Below are 12,292 nucleotides of genomic sequence, written 5' to 3' on the forward strand. Positions count from 1 at the left end.
ACTACAACTACGTCTCCGTGAAAATAAATACCAGTAATAGTAAAAATCTGATTATAAAAGCATGAGTCAGATATAAATACAACAAAGAATGAAGGTCAAAGGTTAAATATGTAAAACAGGGAAATGTGAAAACGCCTTAATTCTCTTTAAAGACTCATGTTCTGTTAAACCCACTTCCTGAAGGTTCTCCAGCAGTACTACTCGTCCCCATACCTGGACTGACGTCCCAGAAGTGAAGACAGTCTGTCCTCTCTGTCCCTGGCTTGTTCCAGGTTTTAAAAAGTGTGTTGCTCCAAGCAGCCACTCAGAATCAAACCCTATATAGTGTCATCGGGGGTTTAGCCAATCCCAATCAAGGTAGGCCCTCCCTTTGACTCCTCCCACAATTAGGCAGCTCTGCTCTGGCACATGGCACCACGAGAGGAAGTACTTCCTCCTCTTCCCAAGATGGGCATGTGTGGGTGGAGCCAGTCCAGCTCACACAGACACAGCAGATTCTGAATGTAGCTCCTATGATCCAATATTCAAATGAGGAAAATCTAGGAGGAGCTAGAAACTTAGAATACTGAAGGTTTCTGGACCGACCAGAACAGGAGGAGGAGGAGAACAGGAGGAGGAGGAGAACAGGAGACTGGGAGGAGAACAGGAGGAAGAGGAGAACAGGAGGAGGAGGAGGAGGAGAACAGGAGGAGGAGGAGAACAGGAGGAGGTGGAGAACAGGAGGAGGAGGAGAACAGGAGACTGGGAGGAGAACAGGAGGAGGAGGTGAACAGGAGGAGGTGGAGAACAGGAGGAGGAGGAGAACAGGAGACTGGGAGGAGAACAGGAGGAGGAGGTGAACAGGAGGAGGTGGAGAACAGGAGGAGGAGGAGACCGGGAGGAGAACAGGAGGAGGAGGAGAACAGGAGAAGGAGGTGGAGGAGGAGGAGAACAGGAGAAGGAGGTGGAGGAGGAGGAGAACAGGAGGAGGAGAACAGGAGAGGAAGAGGAGAACAGGAGGAGGAGGAGGAGACCAGGAGGAGGAGGAGGAGGTGAAGATGAGGAGGAGGAGGAGACCGGGAGGAGAACAGGAGGAGGAGGAGGAGGAGGAGAACAGGAGGAGGAGGAGGAGAACAGGAGAAGGAGGTGGAGGAGGAGGAGAACAGGAGGAGGAGAACAGGAGAGGAAGAGGAGAACAGGAGGAGGAGGAGGAGACCAGGAGGAGGAGGAGGAGGTGAAGATGAGGAGGAGGAGGAGAACAGGAGGAGAACAGGAGGAGGAGAACAGGAGGAGGAGGAGGAGACCGGGAGGAGGAGGAGACCGGGAGGAGGAGGAGGAGGTGAAGATGAGGAGGAGGAGGAGACCGGGAGGAGAACAGGAGGAGGAGAACAGGAGGAGGAGGAGGAGAACTGGAGGACAGGAGAAGTTTAAGTTCATCAGTTAGGAAGATGCTCTATAATGTGAATGCTCGCTATGCTAATGCTAATGCCTCTCACAGTGGGATGTCTTCTGGTGCGCTCAGAGGAAGTGAGGTAATTCATTGTTCACTGAACAGGAAGTTAAAAGACAAACGATGCTAAAGCTAACAGTTAGCATTCAGACTGTTTCCAAACGAGCTAATCTGAGAAAAGTAATGAAACTTCAGGGATTAAATTATGTTGTGTTTGAAAGTGTTGCTGAGATTTATAAAGTGCCACTGAAAGGGCTGGTCCAGCCTCGTCCTCCACGGCCACCGGGCCACGGGGCCACGGGGCCGCGGCCCACCGGGCCACGCAGCGCTGGAAGGAGACCGGCAAGAAAGACAAACTTCAGTCTGAAACTTCTTAAAATGTATTTCCACCGTCAGGAGTCTGGTGAACACAGGAGAACGTCTCGGGACAGACCGTGACGACTGTCGTCACGTTAGCATCAGGAAGTCTCAGGAGTGGACAGGACCACGTTCAGAATCTTCATGACCCTAAAAGGAGATGATCCACATTGAAAAGCCTCCAGAACAGGAAGCGGGGGTGTTGAGGATCACGACCCCCAGTTACACTCCAACGTTACACCACATGCACACCAAGCCAGCAAATAAACAAGAAGCCGACAGCTCGACGCTCTCTTCCAGTTTGAACAAGAATTCATAGAACAGAATTGAGACGGGCCTGGAGCTGCGTTCAGCCTTCGTGTTCTGACCCGCTGAAGGAAAGACGAAGCCTTGGTGATTGTCTCAGCGTTTCACAGCAACACATTCTAATGGACAAACGATTTGGACAAAACAAACATCAATATGAGAGTTTTCATTTGGTTTCTTAAAGAAAAGAAGGTACTCTGATCAGTGTTGTAATTCCACTTGGTACCTCCAGATGGTGCACTAAGTCTAAATCTCTTCCCGAGGGAGGGGGACACGGACACGGACACGGACACGGACTCAGTAGAGAAAATAATAGTTCAGACTTTGATTGTGAAAAACGTGAATGTAAGAGTTGTTGGACTCCAACTGAGAAAAGAGTTTGATCGAGACGAAACGTGGAGAAAAGAAGGATGTTCTACTGAGAGGGAAGATAAATCCTCTTCCTGCTGCTTCTTCTGCTCTTTGAACAGAAGAGCTCACTGTACCATCCTCTGGCAGCAAGTGGAATTACAGGACTGACCAAGCTGCTCCAAACTGACTCACTACTGCCACCCAGTGCATATTAGCAACATTACTTCAGTATCAATCTCAAGGGGTTATGACGACAAATAGAACTTCTGAAAGACTTTTCAAATTATATCTAAATATTTGCACAAATTTGCAGTTTCTTCCCAAAAGACAAAGATTTTGCTAAATTTTTACATAAAAACAAAAAATGAACTTTTGTGCATCAAAATCTCTTTCTCCTGTGAAACGGGAACCTCCTTCCTACGATGTAGGAAAAGTAGTCAATCAGTTGGGTTCTGAGTGAAATCCTCTCAAACTGGCTCATTTCCTCAGATTTGTGTCTCAGGCTGGCGATACTGAATCTTACGTACTGTACCTTTAAACACCTACAGTGTGGCTGAGGCCCTTCCATTGCAGTGCAGACAGAAGCATCAGATCAAAAACAAAGTTAAGAAAAGCTTTAGAACGGCCTCTGGCCTGTATCACACAGCAGAGGCTGGGCGGAGGCAGAGCGTCCACGGTTAAAGGCACAAGAGAAATACGCACACAAACACAAAACTACACATTCGGAACGGTCAAAGCTGCAAGTGTGGAAATACCAAAGTTTTGTTCAGTCGTAATCTCGCTGCGAATTTTAATGTTTGAATTAAATCCTGATTCCTAAGCTTTGGTTTGGATGATGTGGATTCATGTCTTCAGCCCAGCGGGCATCAAGTTACATTTTTGTTAAAGTAAAGTAATCCTGCCGGGAAATATTTACCCCTCCTGCCCCAGCGCTTCCTGCTCTCTGCTGCCCCCTAAAGGAGGCCATGCCATACAAACTGTTTTAACTCCTTGTGTCTCCATTTTCTTATAATATCGACGTATTCAGAGGAAAAAGCACCGTTCCAGAGGATGTATGGGATTTTCTTTAAACTTATGTGCTGAATATGCAGAGAAGTTAATAATTAATCCCAAGAAAAGTGAATTTCTGTGCAGCTGGAAGTGATTTTGAGCACAATGGGAGTGTTGGTGTTCTACATGACGCATCGCGATGAAATCATTCTAGAAACAAGCTCTTCAAACTGCTCCAGGGTCTTTTTGCAGTTTTGGGGCTTTAGTGCCGGCGTCATTGTGTCAGGATGAGCTGGTTCATGAATGCTGTTGACCTGCAGGAGAGGCGAGGTGGGGGGGGGGGGGGGTCAGAGGTCAGGGGGGCGGAGTTATCATCCAGTCACACCTTGTTGTTTGAGGACTGTCTGTCTAAATCCACCAGGTACCGTCTGTTAAAGAGCCATGTGGGTACATGAGCGGCAAAAGAACAACAGGAAGTGAGATTAAATCTTTCAAACGGTCAGAAATGTCCTGATTCTTTCCCGCGGTGCTTCCTGTCGATCGACCTCCTGGGAACTTCCCCCAGAAACAGTGAGAACGGATCCTGAAGTATGAAGTGGAAACGAGTCGGAGTCCGAATCAGTGCGAGGTTCAGCAGCCGCGAGGTGAGCTGCCGTGGAGGAGGGGCGCTTCAGGACAGACCCGGAGCCACGGGAGCCCCGGAGCCCAGGAGCCCACGAGCCAGGCAGTGTGTGTGTGTGTGTGTGTTTCCCCGCTGCCAGCCACATCCAGCAGCTTGTGCTTCTCTTACAAGAAGTCCAGTTCCAGCGCCTGGTGGAGAGACACCAGGTCACCGTGGGTGGAGATCCGCCAGAACGGCATGTTGTGCTGCGTCGGGACGGAAACACAAAGAAAGCTGGTTTGAGAAACCACAGAGGAAGATGCTCTATAATCTGGATGTTAGAGGAGGAAGCTGCTCTATAATCTGAATGTTACAGAGGAAGATGCTCTATAATCTGGATGTTAGAGGAGGGAGCTGCTCTATAATCTGGATGTTAGAGGAGGAAGATGCTCTATAATCTGGATGTTACAGGAGGAAGCTGCTCTATAATCTGGATGTTAGATGAGGGAGATGCTCTATAATCTGAATGTTAGAGGAGGAAGCTGCTCTATAATCTGGATGTTGGAGGAGGGAGCTGCTCTATAATCTGGATGTTAGAGGAGGGAGATGCTCTATAATCCGGATGTTAGAGGAGGGAGATGCTCTATAATCCGGATGTTAGAGGAGGGCGATGCTCTATAATCTGGATGTTAGAGGAGGGAGATGCTCTATAATCTGGATGTTACAGAGGGAGATGCTCTATAATCTGGATGTTAGAGGAGGGAGATGCTCTATAATCTGGATGTTAGAGGATGGATGCTCTATAATCTGACTGTTACAGGGGGATGCTCTATAATCCGGATGTTAGAGGAGGGAGATGCTCTATAATCTGGATGTTACAGGGGGAGATGCTCTATGATCTGATGTTCGAGGGGGAAGATGCTCTATAATCTGGATGTTACAGGGGGAGATGCTCTATGATCTGATGTTCGAGGGGGAAGATGCTCTATAATCTGGATGTTACAGGACGATGCTCTATAATCTGGATGTTACAGGACGATGCTCTATAATCTGGATGTTACAGGAGGAAGATGCTCTATAATCTGATATAAGTAGTTTTCTTTTCAGAATGTGTCCAACCAGAAACATCTGCAGTAATTTAAAATCACCTGTTTTGCTGCGAACTCCTCGTCCCGACCGTCTCCGATCACCACGTACGTCACCTTTTTCCCGAAGCGCGAGACGATCCTCTCGAAGCAGCTCTCTTTGCCTGCGTGGCGGAATAACAAACACTGAGTACTCAGATTACATAAGAGCTTCACTCTGGGACCCGGCGGGGCGTCGCCGTACCGATCTTAGTGGCGCTGTAGATGTTCTCGATGGGGAAGACGTCTCCCAGACCGTAGAGCAGCACCTTGGCCAGAGCGGGCACCAGCTGAGTGGTGGTGACCAACACGTTCATACACTTCCCCCTGTGGAACACAAGTCCTTTGCTTCAGTTGAGCTGAATTTGAATTTGACTTCCCAGCAAATCTTATCAATGTTTTCTTCTCCTGACTTGTTTCATTCCATTCTATCCCTCTGCACTGAGGATGAGGAGGATGAAGAGTGACCTGGACTGGATGAGCAGCAGAGATTTGAGCGCCGTGTTGAGCCAGGCGTCCGTCACCATTTGGATCTCGGACTGCAGCCGGAGGAGCAGCTCCCTCTTCATGGGACTCAGCAGACCTGGAACACAAACACACAGCTTCAAATGGACCAGGAGACGAGCGAGTCCTTTAACTTCAATCTTCATCCGTACGCCCAGTTTCACACAATGACAAGTGTTTCACAACTGATACCAGTCGCCACGGCAACCACTTCAAGCTGCGGTGCTGTTTTAGTCGTCTGGCCAGACGCACAGAAAGAAAACGCTCTCCGTCTCCGTCATGGTGGAAACAAAAGTACAGAAAAAAAAACAACACAATTTCTGCACTGCACTGCACTGTGCACCGCGCCTCACCACGCTGCACCGCGCCCAAAACTGAAATACGAATGAAAAAAAAAAAGAAGAAATATAAAGAAACGTTACTATAAAAATATGAACGATACTAGAAATATAACCGACACTAAACGAGGAGAGTTTCTGTTCCTGTAGCGTCACATGACTCAAACTCACCGCCCACGTTTCCCTTGTAGCTGTTGTAAATCTCTTTTAGCCGCCGGTAGCGAAACGCCAGTTTACGCATCCACTCCACGCCGCCCTGGACCCCCGTGGTGGCTCCCGAGGCTCCGCCCCCACCAGGACTGCTGAAGCCGTCGGCCAGGAAGTTGTAGTTACTGACCGGAGGAGAGGGAGAGAAGAAGAGTTCCTGGAGTGTTTGCAGTGTGAGAGGAGGAGCTGAAGGACACACCAACACACCTCAGGTCCTGCCCGTTGTCTTCGGAGGCCACGTCCTCCACGTGCACCTGATCGCACTCCTGGAAAACAAAGTGGGGTCATGATTCAAGCTGCTGCTCGCCGCCGCCTCGCTGGACCGGACTCCCCCCCCCCCCTCCCCCCTACCTCCAGGTCGTTGAAGAACAGGTGAGTGTCGGCCAGCTCGAAGATCAGCTCCTCCATCTGGAGGCCCAGGTTCAGCACCGTGGCCGGGTCCTGAGACAGAGACGGAGACAGAGACAGAGACAGAGACAGAGACAGAGACAGAGACAGAGACGGAGACGGAGACGGAGACGGAGACAGAGACAGAGACAGAGACACCTCAGATTTCTGCCTCAGACCAAATTCTGCGTCTCCAAACACAAACAAACCTTTCCGAACTTCTGTGCGTACGAGCCGGTGAGCAGCGAGTGGAAGATGATGATGGTCTCGTCCAGATCCCACAGGAAGATACGCTGAAAAACAGAAGAAGAACCACTGATCGACTTCCTGGGCGTTTCTAAGAGTTAACCTTCAACGTTCTCCGTAAAGAAAATACGTTTTCTGAGGAAAGCGAATGGCTCCCAGACGTCTGACTCAAAGACCCATGGAGTCTCCTCTCCCGCCCGACTGGTGGAGTTACCTCCAGGTCGCTGTCTGCAGCGGGGCAGTTCTCAGACTTCTTGCCCTTCCCTTTGGCTTTGCCCACCGAGTTCCTGCGGCCCACCTCGTCCTGCTCTCTGCCTGCGGCCGGGTGGAGGACGCCGGTAGGAAGAGCCGCGCCGGCCGGGAGGTTTTCTGGAGGGGAAGCGTCTAGAAAAACAAACAGAAAGCTAGAAGATCTGAACATTTAGAATTTACTATGGAAGCAGTTGGTCGTTCACCACAGGAGGAAACAGGAACGTTTCAATTTTAACAAAAAATACTTAAGATGTGAACCAAAAATCGACACCGTAGGAAAACATGCAGGAGTTTGTATTCGCTCGCTGCTAACACTAAACACCCGGCCTTGTGCTTCACCTCTAGGGGGCAGCCCAGCTGAGGCGGCCTCCTCAGACTTCACCGCCGAGTACCCGGCCACGCCCACGCCGCCGTGCTCGTCGGCAGCAGGAAGCCCCGCCGGCAGGTAGCTGGGAGGCAGAGCGTAGTACTGAGAGAACTGAGTCTGACCCAGAGAGTTAAAGCTGCTGAACTCCTGCAGACGAGACGGACGAGGGAAAATCAATCTCTGGTCCAGACGACAACCAGCCAACGTCACTCGCTACGTCAGTTATTATGAAGCACAACGGAGCGGGAAAATCTTCAACTTTACTTTCAACTTTTAAGAGAATAGCCGGGGGTCAGTGACCTGGTGAGTGGCGGCTGTGGAGGCTGTAGTGACGGCTGTAGCCGAGGGGATGTTGGAGTACACGCTGGAGGTGGTGAAGCTGGAGCCTGCAGACACAAAGACTTTGTTTAAAACTGACTGAAGCTTCTTGATGAAGCTGAAAGTGATGAGAAGAGAGGAAACAAAGCTGTGGTGGTCTGGCAGACAGTGTGAAAGGGGGTCGCAGCTTGCCTTGGCTGGGGTATGAGTAGTGCAGTGGGCCGGGCTGGCTTGAGGTATATGTGGAGCTGAAGCTGAGAAACCCAGGCTGGCCACCAGAGGGCGCCTCTGGCGGCCCTGTCTCTGTTTTTATGCCTGGCCACATAGCACCTGAAGAGGAAAGAGAGCAATGGAAGCAGAGGGTGAAGGAGGCGGCTCGGGGCCGGCGCTCAGAGAAACAGGAAGTGTGCAACGCTCGAAAGCAGACCGAGTCCACAGCGCCAAAGCACGAGGAGCAGAGCGATGAAGGTTTTAGAGCGGGGCTGTTCGGGGGTGGGGTGGGGTGGTGGGGGGGCACTAACCAAAGGGCGGGAGGCCGTACGTCTGGCCCGTCTGAGGGAAGGCCGAGTACACCGTGGACTGAGCCAGAGGAGGGAAGGAAACCTGGCTGGTGTAGGAGGTCACTGCGGGGCTGAAAGACAGAAAGAAAACTCCTTCAATCCTCCGACAGGAGCGGCGCTGGAAAACACGTGATTTCAGCTTCAACCGACAGACGTGGGTTTTACTGGAGACTGAGCTGACGGAGGAGACGCAGCGTCGACACAGAGGAAACATGGAAACACAGCCTTCACAAATCGTGCACACGGAGTCTGAATTTAGCCTCACGGCCGTTAATAATCTCTCTGGGTTCCACATCAGCAAGGAGCCGAGGGTTGGTTCTGATATCCATACTCGGCTACAGGAGCGAGAATCTGAATATCTGAAAACTTGTTGGATGATTAAAAATGAGACGGTTTGAAAAACGCATCAACAACAAAGCATCAATCGGCTGAAGAAACTATTTTTTTAAAAAAGCTACTTTTTTTTGTTGTTTTTTTAAAGTCACACATGCCAACGCCCCAACGCCCCCCCCCCCCCTCCCCCCCCACACACAAAAAAAGAAATGCCACCTTTCTAAACGAGCCATCATTTTATATTTCTTTTTTCTTGTTGATGCTGCAAATGTCTAAATGTGTGCCTGCAGGCCTTCCAGCAGTTTGAGGTTCACGACTCATGAAAACACGTAAAACCAGAATTTTCTACAGAATAAAAACAATCAGCATGTTTCTCCCCCAAAAGCCCAGCAAATTATTTTGTGGTTAAATAACTTTTATTCAGCCAATGTCGTTGTTTTAAGACGAGAAAAGGAAGATGCGTCTGGTGGTTGTGATGATGATGATGATGAAGACCGACTCACCTGCTCCCCTGGTAAACCTGCTGGGTGAACTCCGTCGTGTTTGCGTCTGTCAAACACAGGAACACAAACAAATGTTGACAGGTTCTCTACGACGTTCCGTGATGTTTGTCACTCGGTCAGAGGGTTGGCGTGTACCTGCGTGTGCGTACGAGTTGATGACGTGGTCGCCAGCTTGCGGCGCCGCTGCTCCGCCGGCGCCGGCCCGCTCCGGTTCAGCTGCAGACACACTCAGTCAGAACAACGCCGCTCTGCCTCACACCCTCCAGTGCTGCTGACCTTTTCATTACCTGGATTCAGTTGGGCTGTAGAGAGCGCCGAATACGAGGCGTCCCGCTCCGACGCCAACACCGCGGCTGGACTCCCGTCTCCGTCCGTGTGACTGAAACATGAAGAAGACGGCGTGAGGACAGTGAGAACGTTACGGCTGCTGCAGGACGGAGGAGAGCGAACCTGGACTCTTTCTCCCGCGAACCTTCAAGCTCCAGTTTCACCTTCTTGGCCTGTGGAGACACAAACCAGGAGCTTCAGGACGATGGTTGAATCAACCTGCAGGAGTACGCCCCCTGCTGGACCAACACAGGCGCTGCTTGTTACATAGAAAGGCTCCGGTTTCCAGACATTTCAAGGGAAAACTGAAAACTCGTTGTGTTTTGGGCTGTTTACACCACGACGGTAAAACTTCTCTCAAACTCTGCTCCAGGTCACCACATTGGGAGGGCCTAGTAGTTCTGCACATGCTCAGTAGAGACAAACAGAATGTTTCCTGCCTCATCATGACTCCCGGTCCATATTCTCCTGGGACTTGGTACTTTTATTTTGACAGTCACCGTAATAACAATCCAACCGTCTGTCGACTAGAATGTCTGTGTTGTCCCACTGTTAACGATCATAGCGGATTGTTCTCTGCTGCATGTGTGTGAGGTTTCATTAGTAAAACAAACAGCAGCACCCACTAGTGGCCAAACATGGCAATTACACCATTTGCAGCATTTCTGCAGGTTCCATGAAAACTGAGTTTTCAGATCGTCGCCACGTAAACTAGTAAACTAAACAAATCATACTTTATTAATTCCTTTTCTGCAGTAACCAATCCTATTTCTACGGTGTGGTGGTGCGGCCACATGTGATGTTCAGGAACCCACAGTGGTGAGCTGTAGTAGTTCAACCTGCAACCTCCCCATGCCAAGTCTGGTTCTCTAACCTCTGGGCCACCACTGCCCTAAACACCAACCTCTGCTGAATCGGAAACACAAAAACGATGAGTTTTCACTTGAAACGTTGTGTAAACGGCCCAAAGAGCTCGATGAGACCACCAGACCCCCCCAGGACTCACTGGCTGCTCCTGGGAGTCTTCCATCTCTGCAGTGGAGCGAGCCGCCATGTCTGCTGGCTCAGCCTACTGGATGCAGCCGGGAAGCCCACTGAGACGCTGAGACAGACAGAGACAGACAGAGACAGAGAGACAGACTGAAACCTCAGCATGTCACTGACTCAAACCATCAATCCTCCAGCAGAATTAAATTAACTAAAAATACTGAAAGCAAAGAAATCGCCCTGACGGCAAATCAACCCAGACAATTCCATTTATATGAACTCTCTTCACTCAAAATTAACCGAGACGTTTTTAATTTTAATTTTAATTTTAGCTGCGTTGAAAAACATTTCCCTCTTTACATGTAGAGAAAAACAGGCTGTTTACATCATTTAAAGCGACAATACGTGACATTTATCGTGACACTGGAAGGTAAATCAGCACCTGTCACCTGAACCCAACCTCAGAAACACCGTCTGCAGTCAAAGTTCAAACTGAAGGAGATTCTGATGAATTCTGGTCTTAAACAGGTCCAAGTCTTGATTCAAGAATCTGTTTTTCTCAACTATTAAATCACCTACAACTGATCTTCTTTAATGAATTCCACGTGCAGAGGTATTCTAAAGGTAGGAAGCTCTTCGTTTCAAGAGTCCAGGTCTGGATCCGTCACATTAGTAGAATCTTTAAAGATCCAGGTGAGGTCCAAAGAACCCTGGTCTGGTTTGAAAAAAGTCCAGGAGGAATTTAAAGGCTCACAGTCAACTGTTAAGTCTGGAGACCAGGTGTAGGCTTAGGAGCCCATGGTTTTGGGGTCTCGGTTCAGATTACAAGGTTTACTATCCAGTTTCCAGGTCCGGACGAGAGGCTGACTTGGATGTGAATCCAGGAAGTACACGCCTCCCGGGACAGCTGGCTGTGAAGGTGAAGCCAGTCCAAGACTACTTCCTGGGAATGAGCTGATGAACGGAGTTTAAACTCAAGAAGCCTGAACATTAATTATCACAGAGTACAAAACATAAGACGGGCAATCAAACAATGTTAACGGGCAAGAATTTAGGGGGAAACTACAGCAAATAAACAAGAGTGCGCCAGCAGTTACACTGCTCCCTGCAACCTTCCAGAGACAGTCGCTTTACCCGCGACGTAACAATTTAAGGACAATAAACTACAACCTTCTCCCCCGGCGAGGCTCCCGGTTTGCTTCACTGATAGAAAAACTCCGGTATTTAACCACTAACTGCACCGACTCCAGCCCGGGAGACAAACTTTTCCGCTTCGGGAATTAGCCGCCTCCGGCAGCGTGTGGAGGCGTCTGAGTCCCGGTGCGCCGAACCGGAGCTGAAGCAGACCTCCCCCGGAGCCCCCTGAAGCCCTGACCCGGACACACGACCCCAAGGCGGCTCACCATTGAAGGAGCGACCGGGCCGCGTGGCTCTTTCTGCGTCTTTCTGCGGCTCCGCTCTCACAAGCTTTGTCCGTTGTTAGGGAACACTATTTGGCAGGAAGCGTGCCGGAGGATCCGCACTGCGCATGCGTCAGCAACTGAGCGACAGTAGAGGGGCTTTGGCGCGAGCGGACGCGACAGGTGTGGCTGGAAGAGACAGGTATAAACTACAACTAACCAGGGGCGCAACTACCTGTTTTCTGGATGTTATGCAAAGACAATACAGACAAGCCAATGTCCTTTACTGTACCTAATCAGGTAAGTGGCTAAGTGCTGGTTTCATTACAGAAACAAACAACAGCACCAACTAGTGGCCCAACATGCTAAACATGCTAACATACTTTCAGCGTAGGATGTTGTTAA

The 12,292-nt window shown here is 49.9% G+C and overlaps 1 protein-coding gene across 3 annotated transcripts; it reads right to left on the minus strand.

The window, feature by feature from the left end:
• Positions 1 to 1,793: 1,793 nt before the first annotated feature.
• On the minus strand, positions 1,794 to 12,015 carry eya3 (EYA transcriptional coactivator and phosphatase 3). 3 transcript variants are annotated; one of them, XM_080485791.1, is made up of 19 exons: positions 11,891 to 11,999; positions 10,507 to 10,602; positions 9,624 to 9,673; positions 9,461 to 9,552; positions 9,309 to 9,389; positions 9,174 to 9,219; positions 8,299 to 8,408; positions 7,970 to 8,107; positions 7,760 to 7,845; positions 7,432 to 7,606; positions 7,055 to 7,224; positions 6,804 to 6,887; positions 6,559 to 6,648; positions 6,415 to 6,473; positions 6,172 to 6,332; positions 5,627 to 5,741; positions 5,364 to 5,485; positions 5,183 to 5,283; positions 1,794 to 4,300 (listed from the first exon to the last, which is right to left on the minus strand). In XM_080485791.1, exons 2-19 carry the CDS (start codon positions 10,552 to 10,554, stop codon positions 4,220 to 4,222), a joined length of 1,809 nt encoding a protein of 602 aa, XP_080341917.1. In that variant the 5' UTR covers positions 10,555 to 10,602; positions 11,891 to 11,999; the 3' UTR covers positions 1,794 to 4,219. The 3 variants fall into 3 exon arrangements, with proteins under 3 accessions (XP_080341917.1, XP_080341918.1, XP_080341919.1); XM_080485792.1 differs by lacking the exon at positions 7,970 to 8,107 and having other exon boundaries at positions 11,891 to 12,015; XM_080485793.1 differs by lacking the exons at positions 1,794 to 4,300; positions 5,183 to 5,283 and having other exon boundaries at positions 5,374 to 5,485; positions 5,572 to 5,741.
• Between the last annotated feature and the right edge of the window lie 277 nt (positions 12,016 to 12,292).

The sequence above is a fragment of the Lipophrys pholis genome (assembly GCF_963383615.2).
Source record: "Lipophrys pholis genome assembly, chromosome: 17".
NCBI lineage: Eukaryota > Metazoa > Chordata > Actinopteri > Blenniiformes > Blenniidae > Lipophrys > Lipophrys pholis.

Excerpts from the sequence above, each read along its gene's own strand:
- eya3 (XM_080485791.1), bottom strand. The coding sequence starts at position 10,554 with ATGGCGGCTCGCTCCACTGCAGAGATGGAAGACTCCCAGGAGCAGCCA. Across the intron at positions 6,474-6,558 it reads TGTTCTTCAACGACCTGGAG|GAGTGCGATCAGGTGCACGT; the intron begins GTAGGGGGGAGG and ends TTTGTTTTCCAG. Across the intron at positions 5,284-5,363 it reads CTACAGCGCCACTAAGATCG|GCAAAGAGAGCTGCTTCGAG; the intron begins GTACGGCGACGC and ends TCCGCCACGCAG.